Here is a 16,091-nt window from a genome sequence, read left to right as displayed (position 1 = left end):
CAGGTACTGATGTTAGAGGGTCAGTTCTGGATCACTCCAACTCATCCCAATGGTATTGGATGGAGCTCCATCACTCCAGAGAACGCAGTTCCACTGCTCCAAAGCCCAATACTGGGGGGCTTTATACCCCTTTATTCCACAACTGGCATGGCACATGGCAACCTATGCACATGTGGAGCATCCTATTCTGTTGGTAAATGCTTTTCTATAGAGATTACACAACCAAGTATCTCAATTCACTCACTGGAAAAGAGAAATGAAATGTAGAGGGGACTAAATGTAGCTTTATTAACTTTAAGTTAAAGCTACACCTTTAAAAAGATGCTTCTTCGAGGGTTCTTTAGTAAAGGCAAATGCTCTATGCAGAACCATAAACACACTAAGGATACTTTGCATAATTAAAGGGTTCTTTGGATGGTGACAGGATTCTTCAGACTGATGGAGAATGTGCTAATGTAAGAGTTCTATATAGCACCTAAGAGGGTTCTGCTGTTGTTTCAATGTCAAGCTTGTAATAATAGCAGAACCCTTTAAATGATCGTATTTACCATGTTCTCCATCAACCTGAAGAACCGTTTCACCATACAGAGAACCATTTAATCATGGGTTCTTAGAGTTTTAACCATTTTAATTGTCTTTTTATTGGGGAAAGTCCTTTGAAAAGAACATGGAAGAAAATAGCAAATTACAGTTATCAGTTAGCACCACAATTGTGGCTTTCCTTATGGGTCTATTCAGGTGCTTTACTTTCAATGTTCCTGTAGTTTTGTATCACTATATACACAAATACCTAATTACATACATACATACAAACCTCTTTTTTCTATTTTGGCAATACCATCCAAATCAATAATCATTTTAAAGAAAGAAGGGGGGGGGGAATAAAGAAATAAATGAAAAGGAATTTACAAACTAAAAACATTACAATTGATGACTTTTCCTTCAAATTATCTCCTTGAAAAAAAAAACTACATTAAAAAAGGGGAGGCATGTTCTTTAATTAAGAAGAGAGGGAATAAAAAAATAGGTCATTAAAAAACCTACATAACTTCTGGGCACTGGGGTCATATATACTAGCCACTTAGACCAAATCTGACCGAATTTGCCAATCAATTCTTAAGGAATAAATGAGCTTTTTAATAATATAAATTTCATGAACAATTGATCATGACCAATCAAACAGTTGAGCAGGTTCAACAGACAGTCATTTTCTAGTGATTGCTTTCTTACTTGCAGCCAGCAAGGTCTTCAACAATTTCATATCATTTTGACCCAAGTCTAAAGAATGAATTCCCTGATGAAGAAAGCCAAAGTCAAAGGGTATATTAATCTGAAATATAGCACAGACAGCCTGATGGATAGCTTTCCCATACCCAGACAGAACCGTACATTCCGAAAAGATATGGAAATGATTTGCATTGGCTGAATTACACGTTCTCCAGCAGCCGGCTCCTGAACCTTGGCGTTGTTTCTGCGCAGGTATAATAAAGAATCAAATGGCATTTTTTTTCCCCAAAATTTTCTCCAGGTTAAGGAACTTGTTGCCCAGCTGACATATTTTGTCCCAATCGTTCTCTGCCAGCGATATTCTCCCACTTTTCTTTAATATAAAACGTATTATCCTTCCTATAAAGAAGGAGTTCTTTACAAATCCTAGAAATAATGTTAGCACAAGTACCTAATCTGGTAGTTGACCAAATCATTTTGAGGAGTCCTGTCTCTACAGCTTGTGGATTTACATTTTAAAAGATTTATTGAGATAACATCGCCCTTGAAAATACCTTTAAAAACCTTCCTGTTCTAATCCGTAATCTTCCTTTAAAGACTGAAATGACTGGAATACTCCAGGTGATGTACGTTGTAAGACCTTCCCTACCCATACTTTAAAGCCTTTGTCTTCTTTATCAGGGGGAAACTTACTATCATAGGCACCCCATTTCAGCAGGCTTACTGAAACTTGTATCCCCCTTAAAGACATTATCCTTTCCCAAATTTTCATCGTTAGATTGATCCATGGATTCTCCCTATCCACAAGCTGTTTCATTAGTGTTCTGTCAGCTGTCATGGCTTGCAATGGGAAACTTACTGCCAATGCATTTTCGATTTTCTTCCATCCTGCTGTATAGTGCTCACTACTCCAACATATTAAAGGCCTTAATTGAGAAGCAGTAGTCACGCAGACAGAGGAGCGAGATTCCTCCTTTTTCTTTTCCCTGCTGTAGTGTGATGCCCTTAATTCTAGGTTTATGCCCCTGCCAAATAAACCATTTGTCCCATTCTCTAAATTGCTGATCTGATATCTCTAATGGTAGATTTGGAAAAAGATAAAGTGTTTGAGGGAGTACATTCATTTTGATTCTTTCTACCCTCTTGATTAAGGCGAGGCATGGGATAAGGTCCCATCTTCGCATATCTGCCTTTGTTGTAATATTTAATGGACCATATTGAAAATTCTTTTGGCAAAAACACTCCCAAATACATTAATATTTTATTTGACTGTCAATTGAGCTTATATGCATCCCTGAGACTTCCCTGAGGGGGTATATAATTTAATATAATCAATTGAATCTTTTGTATATCGAGTTTATATCCTGAAAAAGCTCCAAACTCTTCGAATGTATTTATCAGCTCCAGGAATGATTGAGTGGGGCTGCCCTAGGTACCAGAGTTTTAACAGTTTTAAAAATATTAAACATATTGACTAGATTTAAGAGAATTTCACTTGACGAGACACGTTTTTTTTTTTTGTAGTTTGTACGTCTGAGACTTTCAGAGTAAAAAAAAAAATCATACTATTCCTCAAAACCTACAGATAATTTGAGGGTATCTGTAGCCACTGATACTTCATCAAGATGAACAGACTAAAAAAGATGGTCCAAAATGACTTGAGTCAATTTCTCTTTCTTTCTTGCGTCAGTTACTTTTTGGAGATATGAGCTTCTGGTCCAACGCTGGCGATACTTAAGCTCGGGAGCTCAGGGAGCACTAGAGGTTTCAATCCTTTACCATTCTGCCTGAGGAGTTTGTGTCGGTTTGATTATGACAGGGCATATCGAGCGCATAAAACATCCCCTCACTTCACATCCTTTACTAAAAGGGAAAGCGATTGACGTTCAGTCTGTGGACTCTCCACAGAGATCCTCCACTTCAAAATCCGTTTTTAGTACAGGAGCGGGCTCTATCTCCCAGCCGGGATCTACCCGGCCTGCATACTGGAGCTGATAGCGAACAGAATCAGTGCAGAGCAGGGAAAGTGATGCTACCTTAGCTGCAGGCCCAGGAATGATATGAGCTGGGGAAGCGGAGCGGCTGCAGTTTGCTGATGGGAATCCATGATGAAAGATAACAAGCTTCTGGTCTTTCTTCAGCTGGAGTGTTTGGTGCAGTGGCTGTGTTTGGGAAGACTGGCTCCAATCTCCCCACAGCTAGCGTCTCATTGAGCTGCCGTCAGGATGGAAATCAATTGTCCTGCTTTCTCTCTGGCTGGCAGAATCTAATTCAGCATAAAATTCAGCACCAGAAGGTTGTTTCCTGACGACTGCTGCCTTATTATAAAGAACTGCCGTCCAAACCATGTTTTATTAAAGAGCCTCTAACACGAAAAACTCAAATCTTCCTTTTTTTTAAAAAATGTGCCATTCACTAACAAGTCCATACGGTCCATGAAGGTCCTTCACAAAGCAGCATTTCTCAGTTAGCCAGACAGCTTAAGTCCAAAGATGAGGACTGTCCAATAAAATGTCCCTCAGCTCTTTTTCTGTTGGACAGGCTTGACTTTGGGCTTGAGTTATCCAGCTAAACTGAGAAACAAAGTGGAATACTGTGAAACACCCCCAATGTGGAGCTGCAAAAACATAATTTTGAATTTTTATGTTTCGTGATGTCACAAACTCATTTACATATGTCCACCTTTTCAGTCTACAGCAGTTTAGCCCTGCCCACTCGTGCTGAAGTTATAAGAAGTGTTTCAGCTCAGACTCAACTGACAGTTGGTCCTCATACAGTGTGCCAAGACTTAAAGGATGATCAAAACTCAATCCAAAAAACTCACCCTCATGTCTCCCTACATACACTCAAGAGACTTTTTTAAGACTTATGCTGGAGAACATTTTGAGAAAAGCAAAGACTCAAAACTTGAGACGGATACCGAGTTTACCAGCTGAGTCAGAGCAACTTGTCAGGCAGCGTGAACTGAGACTGAGCGGTGAGTAGTGAGTTGGCACTAGTGCCCAAAGCTATCCCAGGACTCCCTGCAGCTGGAGGTGGCCTAGCAGGCTGCCTGGACATTACAAATTTACTGAATTTAACATACTGAGGGAAACATAAAACATAAAATATGCCCTGTGCAAAAGTTTTAATATTTTATCACATTTAATATTTTTTTAATAAATAGAAATTGTAACATAGTAGAAAAATGCTATATTTGTGTTCCTGTGTGTAGAAGATGTGTTAATTTATTTCTAAACTACTCCAACAAAACATGTAATTTGACCGGGGGGTGTTTAACTTTGGCATCTGATATCAGTTTTAAAGGAACAGTAAAAAAAAATTTTAATTCTAAAAGACAGAGAAAGCTCAGAAAATGACTCTGCAGCAATAAACATGACCTCTTTAGGTACATAAAACGGCACCAGTCTTATAAGCAGGGACAGGAATTAAAAACAAAAGGAAATTGGGATACGGGGAACTTTTAAAATGATGCCAAAGGGAACTATATATTGTACTAAAAGTGTGACAGAAATTCTGAAATTCAATAGAAGTAAAAATTGAAACATCTACATTTTTGTGTGACACCAATATCGGTACAAACAATATATTGTCTAGTCCTGCGGACAAAAAACCTACAGACACGCAGAGGACGTGGTGAGTGCAGACTACCAGCAAATGGACTGAGCAGAAGAGCACAGTCATCGCACGTTCCCCCAGATATTAATGGATAAATGATTTAAATGACATTAAGTAATTGGATTTTCTCTCCGCTCACTCGCTCTCTCCTCACACAGATTTACGACTCTACATCAGCGCACTGTAAAACACTTTATACCTCATCAAACGCCTTAGAGCTGACACGGAGAAAGGGAGGGAGAGAGAGAGAGAGAGACAGAGAGACAGAGGGTGAGAGAGAGAGAGAGACAGAGAGAGAGAGAGACGGGGGAGAGAGAGAGAGAGAGAGAGACAGGGGGGAGAGAGAAAGAGAGAGAGACAGAGGGGGAGAGAGAGAGAGAGAGAGAGAGAGAGACAGAGGGGGAGAGAGAGCAAGAGAGAGAGAGACAGAGAAAGAGAACAAGGAGATCAGAGAAGAGGAGAGAGAAAATGCAGATAGAGATAGAGAGAGGGTGAGGAGACAGAGCAAGAAGGAGATAAAAAGAGAGTGAGAGAGAGAGAAGAGGGGAGAGAGGGAGAAAAAAGGAAGAAAGTACAGATGGAGAGAGGGAGAAAAAGGACAGAGAACACAAAGAAAGATGGAGAGGTAGATAGAGAGGGAAAAGAGAGAGGGAGGTAGAAAAAAGCAAATGAGAGGAGAGAGGGAGAAAAAAGAGAAAGAGAAGAGAGAGGGAGGGAAGAGAGAGAACACAATGAAAAAAAGATAGAGGGGGAGAGAGGGAGAAAAAATGAGAGGAGAGATGGAGAGGGGAGAGAAAGAGAGAGGGAGATATAGAGAGCAGTGAGAGGAGAGAGATAAACAAGAGAGAGAGACAGAGAGACAGAGGGGGAGAGAGAGAGACAGAGAGAGACAGAGGGGGAGAGACAGAGAGAGAGAGAGAGACGGGGGGGAGAGAGAGAGAGAGAGAGAGAGACAGAGGGGGAGAGAGAGAGAGAGACAGAGGGGGAGAGAGAGAGAGAGAGAGAGAGAGAGAGAGAGAGAGAGCAAGAGAGAGAGAGACAGAGAAAGAGAACAAGGAGATCAGAGAAGAGGAGAGAGAAAATGCAGATAGAGAGAGAGAGAGGGTGAGGAGACAGAGCAAGAAGGAGATAAAAAGAGAGTGAGAGAGAGAGAATAGGGGAAGAGAGAGGGGAGAGAGGGAGAAAAAAGGAAGAAAGTACAGATGGAGAGAGGGAGAAAAAGGACAGAGAACACAAAGAAAGATGAGGGGTAGAGAGAGAGGGAAAAGAGAGAGGGAGGGGTAAAAAAAGCAAATGAGAGGAGAGAGGGAGAAAAAAGAGAGAGAAGAGAGAGGGAGAGGGAAGAGAGAACAGAAAAAATGATAGAGGGGGAGAGAGGGAGAGAAAATGAGAGGAGAGATGGAGAGGGGAGAGAAAAAGAGAGGGAGATAGAGAGAGCAGTGAGAGGAGAGAGATAAACAAGAAACAGAGCAGAGAAAGAGAGATGGGGAGAGAAAGAGAGAGAGAGAGAGGTAGAGAGAGAGAGAGAGAGAGAGACAGAGGGGGAGAACAAGGAGATCAGAGAAGAGGAGAGAGAAAATGCAGATAGAGATAGAGAGAGGGTGAGGAGACAGAGCAAGAAGGAGATAAAAAGAGAGTGAGAGAGAGAGAATAGGGGAAGAGAGAGGGGAGAGAGGGAGAAAAAGGACAGAGAACACAAAGAAAGATGGAGAGGTAGAGAGAGAGGGAAAAGAGAGAGGGAGGTAGAAAAAAGCAAATGAGAGGAGAGAGGGAGAAAAAAGAGAAAGAGAAGAGAGAGGGAGGGAAGAGAGAACACAATGAAAAAAGATAGAGGGGAGAGAGGGAGAAAAAACGAGAGGAGAGATGGAGAGGGGAGAGAAAGAGAGAGGGAGATAGAGAGAGCAGTGGGAGGAGAGAGATAAACAAGAGAGAGAGACAGAGAGACAGAGGGGGAGAGAGAGAGAGAGAGAGAGAGAGACAGAGGGGGAGAGAGAGCAAGAGAGAGAGAGACAGAGAAAGAGAACAAGGAGATCAGAGAAGAGGAGAGAGAAAATGCAGATAGAGATAGAGAGAGGGTGAGGAGACAGAGCAAGAAGGAGATAAAAAGAGAGTGAGAGAGAGAAGAGGGGAGAGAGGGAGAAAAAAGGAAGAAAGTACAGATGGAGAGAGGGAGAAAAAGGACAGAGAACACAAAGAAAGATGAGGGGTAGAGAGAGAGGGAAAAGAGAGAGGGAGGGGTAAAAAAAGCAAATGAGAGGAGAGAGGGAGAAAAAAGAGAGAGAAGAGAGAGGGAGAGGGAAGAGAGAACACAGAAAAAAATGATAGAGGGGGAGAGAGGGAGAAAAAACGAGAGGAGAGATGGAGAGGGGAGAGAAAAAGAGAGGGAGATAGAGAGAGCAGTGAGAGGAGAGAGATAAACAAGAAACAGAGCAGAGAAAGAGAGAGATGGGGAGAGAAAGAGAGAGAGAGAGAGAGAGAGAGAGAGAGAACAAGGAGATCAGAGAAGAGGAGAGAGAAAATGCAGATAGAGATAGAGAGAGGGTGAGGAGACAGAGCAAGAAGGAGATAAAAAGAGAGTGAGAGAGAGAATAGGGGAAGAGAGAGGGGAGAGAGGGAGAAAAAAGGAAGAAAGTACAGATGGAGAGAGGGAGAAAAAGGACAGAGAACACAAAGAAAGATGAGGGGTAGAGAGAGAGGGAAAAGAGAGAGGGAGGGGTAAAAAAAGCAAATGAGAGGAGAGAGGGAGAAAAAAGAGAGAGAAGAGAGAGGGAGAGGGAAGAGAGAGAACACAATGAAAAAAAGATAGAGGGGGAGAGAGGGAGAAAAAACGAGAGGAGAGATGGAGAGGGGAGAGAAAGAGAGAGAGAGATAGAGAGAGCAGTGAGAGGAGAGAGATAAACAAGAAACAGAACAGAGAAAGAGAGAGATGAGGAGAGGGAGAGAAGAGATGGAGAGAGGGAGAGGAAACAGCACAGAGAAAAGATAACTAGAGAGAGAGAGAGAGAGAGAGAGAGAGAGAGAGAGAGAGAGAGAGAGAGCCCATTTTCTACTCCTTGTTAAACGGTGAATGAGAGAGGATGAACATGAATTGCAGGTGTAAATGCAGACTGGGGTCAGACTAAGGTCGCGTCTGTCCACCATAGAGACAGACGGGCTCTTACTGTGCTGGGATGCCAGGTGGGTGTAAATGTAATCTCTCCAGACTGGGTGCATTAGTGGTCGATGCTGTCAGTCCTTCGTGTTTACAGGGCCTGACTCATGATCACGTTGGGTCCACAACATTGCTGATACATTGGGTCCAATTGCAAATCTAAATTACAGCATTTTCTCCAGATGTAGTTAATCAGCCAACATGTCTGGTTCTTTAGTTTTAGAGCTAAAAGGATAAATGTCACTAACTAGCAATGGAAGCTCATACCCCACTAATTAGCATGCCGCTAACTGCACGCTTCAAGATCGTTCACTTGCCTCAATCAGGGATTTTGACCCTGGCATGATTGTTGGTGCCAGATGGGCTGGTCTGAGTGTTCATATAACTGCTGATCTCTTGAAATTTTCACACACAACAGTCTCTAGAGTTACTCAGAATTTATCAATAATGGAACAAATAGCCAGTGAGCAGCAGTGTTGATTAGAGAGGGCAGCCTAGAATGGCCAGCCTGGTTCAATCAGACAGAAAGAAACAGAAAGCTGAAGCCACAGTGGGCACAGGCTGAAGGCACAGGCTCACCATAACTGAACAATAACTGAAGACTGGAGAAAGGCAGCCTGGTCTGATGAATTTTGGATGTGCTGAGGTGCACAGATGGTGGGGTCAGAATTTGACATCAACACCATGAATCCAACCTGCCTTCTGTCAGCAGTCCAGGCTGGCGGAGGTGATGTAGTGGCGTGAGGAATGTTTTCTTTACATACTTTACTTCTATAAGTATGTAAAGAAGCTATAACAGCTTCAACTCGTCTTGGAAGGCTTTCCACAAAGTTTAGGGGAATTTTGGACCGTTCTTCCAGAAGTGCATTTGTGAGGTCAGACACGGATGCTGAACAAGAAGGTCTGGCTCACAGTCTACGCATAAATTCATCCCAAAGGTATTTTATGGGGTTGAGGTCAGGACTCTGTGCAGGTCAGTCAAGTTCTTCCACGTCAAACTCACTCATCCATGTCTTTAAGGGTAGTGTTGGAACAGGTCATGTTGGAACAGGAAGGGATCATCCCCAAACTGTTCCCACAAAGTTGGGAGCATGAAATTGTCTAAGATCTCTTGGTCTGCTGAAGAATTAAAAGTTCTTTTCACTGGAACTGAGGGACCAAGGCCAACTCCTGAAAAACAACCCCTCACCATAATTCCCCCTCCACCAAACTTTACACTTGCCACAACACAGTCAGACATATGCCGTTCTCCTGGCAACCACCAAACCCAGAGTCATCTTTGTACTGCCAGATGAAGAGGTGTGATTTGTCACTCCAGAGAACATCTCCACTGCTCTGGAGTCCAGTGGTGCTTTACACTACTGCATTCCACGCTTTGCATTGCGCTTGGTGATGTAAGGCTTGGATGCAGCTGCTCGGCCACAGAAACCCTTTCCATGAAGCTCTCTATGCTGTTCTTGAGCTGATCTGAAGGCCACATGAAGTTTGGAGGTCTGTAGTGATTGACTCTGCAGTAAAAGTAGAAGTTCCTCCCTTTAGACCTCAACCTGAGTAAAAGTACTAAAGTATTTCCCTTCAAATGTACTTAAATATAAAGTAAAAGTACTAAAAGAGTAATTCTGGCTCTGATGTCCTGTTCAATGAGCTTCATGAACTCATTTCAGGTGAAAGTCCTCCAGCGTCTCTCTTGGTAAACCAGTCTTTTAATAGAATGTCAGTCGTGACTGACGCGGCTTTTTTCAGAATTTATACAAACAAGTAATATAATTCAGAAAAAAGCCGCGTCAGTCTCGACTGCATATGTGGACATATTTCTATATTGAGCTCTATTTACACAAAGTTAGGTTAGTTCATCATTTATGTTGAACAGACTCTCCCAAAGTTTTACGCTGCTGCGCTGATGTTGAACCGCGTGCTGCACTGAGTCGGTATGACCAACAGGTCAAAACCAGCTCTAAACAAAGTGACCGCTGGGCCCTGATTGGTGCTCTGGCTTTGCGCTTCTTTCGTTTTGACATGTTACGTTTTTATACACATAGAAACCAAAAGGAACGACAGATTTTAGTCGATATTAGACTCTGAAATGTAGTGGAGTGAAAGGAAAAAGTCGCCCAGAGCGGAGAAACTTCAGTACAGATACACCAAAAATACTAAAGTACAGAAACCAATTACATTTACTCAGTTACTCAGTTACTGTCCACCACTGGTGATCATTTAAGCTTCCATTACTTGTTGGCTACACACTTTAAGAAATGGTGTCTTGTTAAGTGAAATGATCTTAAATCTATTCAATATATCTAATATTTACCATTTTGAGATTGCTGTAAGCTTATTCTAAGATTAAACGTTGCTTGTTTCTAAATATCTTTTTGCTGTTTGTGATTTATTAAGTAAAATTACCTCACTATATTGGCAGATCATTTTTCTTAAACAAAATAAACAAACTTCAGACACCAAACATCTTGGATAATCAACTACATTTGGCGCAACTGGGCACATTTTGATTCTTTAACCAACCAATCGCTTTAATGTCAGAAGTAATCAGATGTGCAGCAAACAGAAGTGAAGACGTCACACAAAGAAGAAAAGTAGTGGAAGGGAAAGCCTTTTTGCCTGCTTATCCATTCAACGGACAGAGCGAGGGATGATGGATAGATCCCAGAAGACTGCTACAAGTGTGCACTATCAAAGAAAACAGCCTACGAGTCCTGAGGCAAATTGACACCATCTGCCTTTACTGTTGATGTGGAGCAAGGAGCGGAGGGTAAATTCCTCCTCTCTGAGCTCGTTGTGAATGGCAGCTTCTGCTGAAGAGAAACACTACCCCTCTGAAAAAATCAAATCATCTGCACTTATCTAAACCAGCAGCACTTTCCCTGCATTTCAGCCCTGTTTGTTGGAAATGCACAGCTCAGGCAGGCTTCTTTTATCTTAACATAAACTCTCACTGAGCGGGGAAGAATTCATGAAGCATTCATAACAGTGAGACGCCAAATGACATTCATCACTGACGTGCTTAAACCGAACACACAAGGCTTTCACACTTTGACATCAGCTGATCTCTGTTTACTGAGAAACATAGCAGAGGTTTGAAGAATTAAACGTTGAATTTGTGTCAAAAGTAAATGTACATTGCAAAATATGACATGTGGGCAAGTGAAATGAATGGGATCAGCAAAGTTCTGTTTTAATATTGGGAAGAATGTGGAATTTTGTTTTTCTGTATCTCTTCTTTTTGCAGTGTTCATTTTTCATTTTGTGAGGATGGCCTTGTTTAGATCTGCTTGGGATGGGGGGTCATATGTATTTACTTCAATTATGGCAAGCCGTCCTGGCCCATATGCAGTAAAACAGTCCCAAACCATGATACTACCACCGCCGTGTTTTATACTGCTTTCCTTTCTCCAAACGTAACACTTCTCATTTAAATAAAAAAGATCTTTTTGGTCTCCACAAAACACTTGGTCTCTGAAAGCCTTCTTGCTTGTCCATGTGGTCTTTGGCAAACTGCAGATGGCCAGCAATGTTATGGACAGCAGCGGCTTCTTCTTTGCAACCCCACTGTTCTCAGTGTACCACATACTCACTGCTCATGAATGCGTCTTGTAATTGAATATAACCAATAAAAAATACTGTTTAAGAAAAATCTAGTCAATATAGCTAAAATTTCTCATTTTGAGAACGTATTATATGATTATCTAATTAAATTAGAGACTTTTTCACTTGTTTTTTATGTGTATACATAACTGTATAGGTAGATAACCTTGCTTGCTTGAAACAAGCCAAAATATAATAAAAAATAATCATATAATAAGCTTACAACAAGCTTAAAACGAGGCATATTTAATATATCTAGATTTAATTTCATTTGCCAAGACACCATTTCCCGCAGTGTACTCCACCTAGTGTCCCAGTGGGCACCACTGCACATGAGTAACGCAAGGCTGTAGGGCTCTTCAGATGAATCCACTTTCTGATCCTGGATGGTGCAATCACCAGTAGTTAACTGAACTGCTGATGTAACTGATTGGCCACCCAGTGTTTACAAAATCTCAGAGCCATGACTGGATTCAAGGTCCAGATTTGAAGACCTTGACTGCAGAACGTCCCACTTCTCATTTCACAAGTACCCTCTGTGTGCCTGCGACTGCAGCCATATGGCCTCCTATTCAAAATCCATTGAGATACAAGTGAAGACCAATCAGAGCGGAGGGTTTTGTTTATAGTTGACCATGTTTTTTATATTCTTGTGCGAGCTAAAATGACTTTGTTGATTAATTTTCCTCATCACTGAGCTGCATTGGGCCTGTAATCTATATTGAGCCACTGTAGATAAACAAATTAGCTCATTTAAAGTCGGTGTGAATCTGAAATCATCACTCATTGTCCTTCTGTACTGTGATATACAGAAGCCCGGAAGGGTAAGATGAAAAAAAAAGTGTGTTCCTGAGTCTCACTTTCTCGGCCTGTAAAACAAACCAAAAACAAACTAAACATATTTATTACACTACTTGTACAATTTTAGCCTTCAAAAGAATTTCCCTCACAATTTTCTAATACTAAATTAATTAATTAAATTAATACTAAAGTAAATCAGACAGGTAATATATGGAAAAATTACAGGCCAACATGTAGCCTGTTACACCAACTTTGACCAGTAGGGGGCAGCTGTTTTTTCCCTTTCTCCTTTGTGAGAAAATTACTGGAGAGTTAGCCATTGTAGTTGGCCAGTTAGCTCCACAATAATATATTTTATTTTACCCTGTCCCCAAAGGAAAAGCTGCCCCCTTGGGGTTATAGCTGGGACAGCATGATAATTGTTAGGCACTTGGCTCCACAGTCATTTTTCCCCCCAAAGTGTAAGGGAGAAAAAAACAGCCCCCCTCTCCTTGCTGGTCAAAGTTGGTGTTAAAAGCTACACTGTAAAAAGTGGCTCATCAGATCCTGCAAAAAGTCTCTGTAAAAAGTGACTTGTCGGAACAATTAAATTCAATAGATGTATTCAACTTAAATACTTTGAATGATTCTGTATTTGTTTTGGTCCAGCCCCCTTGTTTCATGACTGCACCCCTGATTGTCTCCACCTGTTTCCCGCCTGTCACTCGTTTACCCAGTGTTTGCCACCTGTGTTTGCTGGTCTTTGTTGTTTGTTGGATGTATCTATTGTATTCTCATGTTGGGTTATTTGTTTGAGGTTCTGTGTTGTTTATCATGTCTAACTATTAATCTGTTCGCGTTGGCTCTATGACCCTGGACCGTCTTGACCATGACCCTGGATTTGCCCATAATAAAGGTTGCTTATCTCCACATATGCTTGCTCCCCTTCATTACAGAGAGAAATAAAATGTTATTTAAGGTTTTATATGGCAGAAATTGTGCAAGTGATGTTCAGAATGTACAGGCAATGACATTTTGCTGGTATGAAGCACAAGTATGTCCCAATTCTACGCCTAACCCAGCATAACTGAGGCATTTGGTGTCTACATCGGTACGCTGTTGAGGGCTGTGATTGAACAGCGATAAGTTTCATTTGGGGTCATAAGAACAAATACTGTTAGATATTAGGAGTTTTTTTTATTTGCTTTATTTTCTGGATAACTTTTGTCCTTAAAAATGTTTTACGGGTTCTTTGGTGCTATATACAGCCTGAACACTCTAAGAACCATCTGCTTAAATGGTTCATTGCATGGTGAAAGTGCTCTTCAGACTGATGGAGAATGTGTTGTATATGGTACTACATAGCATTAAAAACGGTTCTGCTATTTCTATGATATCAAATTTATGGCAATAGAAGATCCCTTTTTGGCTAAGTGGAACCGTATACAACACATTCTCCATCAGTCTGAAGAACACTTTCACCATGCAATGAACCATTTAAGCATGCAGATGGTTCTTTAAGTGTTCTTTAAGGATTTTATAGTAAAGACAATGGTTCTATATAGAGCCATGAACACTCACAGAACCATCTGCATGCTTAAATGATTCTTTACATGGTGAAATCATGCTTCAGGTTGAGGGTGAATATGTTGCATATGGTTCTATATATCCAAAAACTAGACATTGTAACGATAGCAGAACACTTTTTAATGCTGTATAGAACCCTTTTCAGACAGATTCTATATAGAATCGTATACAACATTTTCTGTATCAATCTGAAGGAAAACATTTCACCATGCAAACCATTTAAGCATGCAAATGGGTCTTTGAGTGTTCATGATTATATTTATAAATACTGTCTTTACTAATCAGCCCTTGAAGAACCATCTTTTTTGCAATATACAAGTTGCAATATGAATCAAATGAAACACAGAATTCAACCACAACCTTGAATAGACCAGCAGCTAATGGTCAGTTTCCCGGCTTTTAAAGGTCTTTATCATGATATGATCCGCACTATGATATTCATAGCCAGGTTTGCCATGTACCTCCACAGTAGTATATAAACAGGCATTGTGAAGTTGTGCTCAGACTGGGCCATTGCAGAGTGATGAACAGCGCACTGTAAAATAAAGACCTCCTCGCTGTATCTCCCGTCTCCCTGGTTCAGAAAATGTTCTATTTTAAGTATGCACCATTTAGTTTTGCCACCTTGAAAGAACTGCACAGTGAAATGCGATGTAATCCTTTTCATGCTGGATTACATTTTTATTCCTAAAAACTGCTCTTTTCATATTTTCCCCACCGTTATGACTGCTTTCAGATCTGTCATGGAATCTTCTCTATTCTCAACACACTTTCATACCTGTAGATCAGCACTTCGTCATCAGAGCAGTTGTACTGGAGTTGGAACATCTTCACTTTGGGTGCCGATTTGCTGACTGACCATCGGACAAGGGCGGAGACTGCGGTTATCTCGGAAACAGCCACCGCCTTTTCGGGCTGGTTCTTGGGCACGGCCTTGCCAGTCTTTGAAGTGCCTTAAATAATAATAAAGAGCAATAATAAGCTATAAAAACACATCAATACATTGCGATGCATCTCTCTAAAGGCAAAGATTCATTTAGGCATGTAGAGGTGGTCAAGACGACTTGCTGAAGTGCAGACCGAGCATCAGAACGGGGAAGAAAGGGGATTTAAGGGACTTTGAACGTGGCGTGGTTGTTGGTGCCAGACGGGCTGGTCTGAGTATTTCAGAAACTGCTGATCTGCTGGGATTTTCACACACAACCATCTCTAGGGTTTACAGAGAACGGTCAGAAAAAGAGGAGATATCCAGTGAGCGGTCAGTTGTGTGGACGATAATGCCTTGTTGATGTGAGAGGTCAGAGGAGAATGGGCAGACTGGTTCCAGATGATAGAAAGGCAACAGGAACTCAAATAACCACTTGTTACAACCGAGGAATGCAGAACACCACCTCTGAACACGCAACACGAGGAAGCTTGAAGGAGATGGGCTACAGCAGCAGAACCACACCAGGTGCCACTCCTGTCAGCTAAGAACAGGAAACTGAGACTTCAATTCGCACAGGCTCACCGAAATCGGACAATAGAAGATTAGAAAAATGTTGCCTGGTCTCGATTTCAGCTGCAACATTCAGATGGTCGGGTCAGCGTGAAAGCATGGATCCATCCTGCATTGTCTCAGCGGTTCAGGCTGGTGGTGGTGGTGTGATGGTGTGGGGGATATTTTCTTGGCACACTTTGGGCCCCTTAGTACCAATTGAGCATTGTTTAAATGCCACAGCCTACCTGAGAATTGTTGCTAACCATGTCCTTCCCTTTATGACCACAGTGTACCCATCTTCTGATGGCTACTTCTAGCAGGATAATGCACCGTGTCACAAAGCTCATATCATCTCAAACTGGTTTCTTAAACATGACAATGAGTTACTGAACTCCAGTGGCCTCCACAGTCACCAGATCTCAATCCAATAGAGCACCATTGGGATGTTGTGGAACGGGAGATTCGCATCATAGATGTGCAGCTGACAAATCTGCAGCAACTGCGTGATGCTATCATGTCAATATGGACCACAATCTCTGAGGAACGTTTCCAACACCTTGTTGAAAGTCTGCCATGAAGAATTAAGGCAGTTCTGAAGGTAAAAGGGGGTCCAATCTTTTACTAGCAGTAAAAAGTGTACCTAATAAAGTG

The 16,091-nt window shown here is 41.6% G+C and overlaps 1 protein-coding gene across 1 annotated transcript in view; it reads right to left on the bottom strand.

Moving 5' to 3' along the window:
* Window positions 1-16,091, bottom strand: part of lrfn2b (leucine rich repeat and fibronectin type III domain containing 2b) — a 246,055-nt gene that overhangs the window by 13,898 nt on the left and 216,066 nt on the right. The window contains exon 7 of the mRNA XM_017724849.2: window positions 14,739-14,913. Coding sequence (XP_017580338.2) covers window positions 14,739-14,913 — 175 coding nt within the window. The remainder of the gene's footprint in view (window positions 1-14,738; window positions 14,914-16,091) is intronic.

This window comes from Pygocentrus nattereri, chromosome 4, assembly GCF_015220715.1.
Source record: "Pygocentrus nattereri isolate fPygNat1 chromosome 4, fPygNat1.pri, whole genome shotgun sequence".
NCBI lineage: Eukaryota > Metazoa > Chordata > Actinopteri > Characiformes > Serrasalmidae > Pygocentrus > Pygocentrus nattereri.
This window is presented reverse-complemented; position numbering and strand designations above follow the sequence as displayed.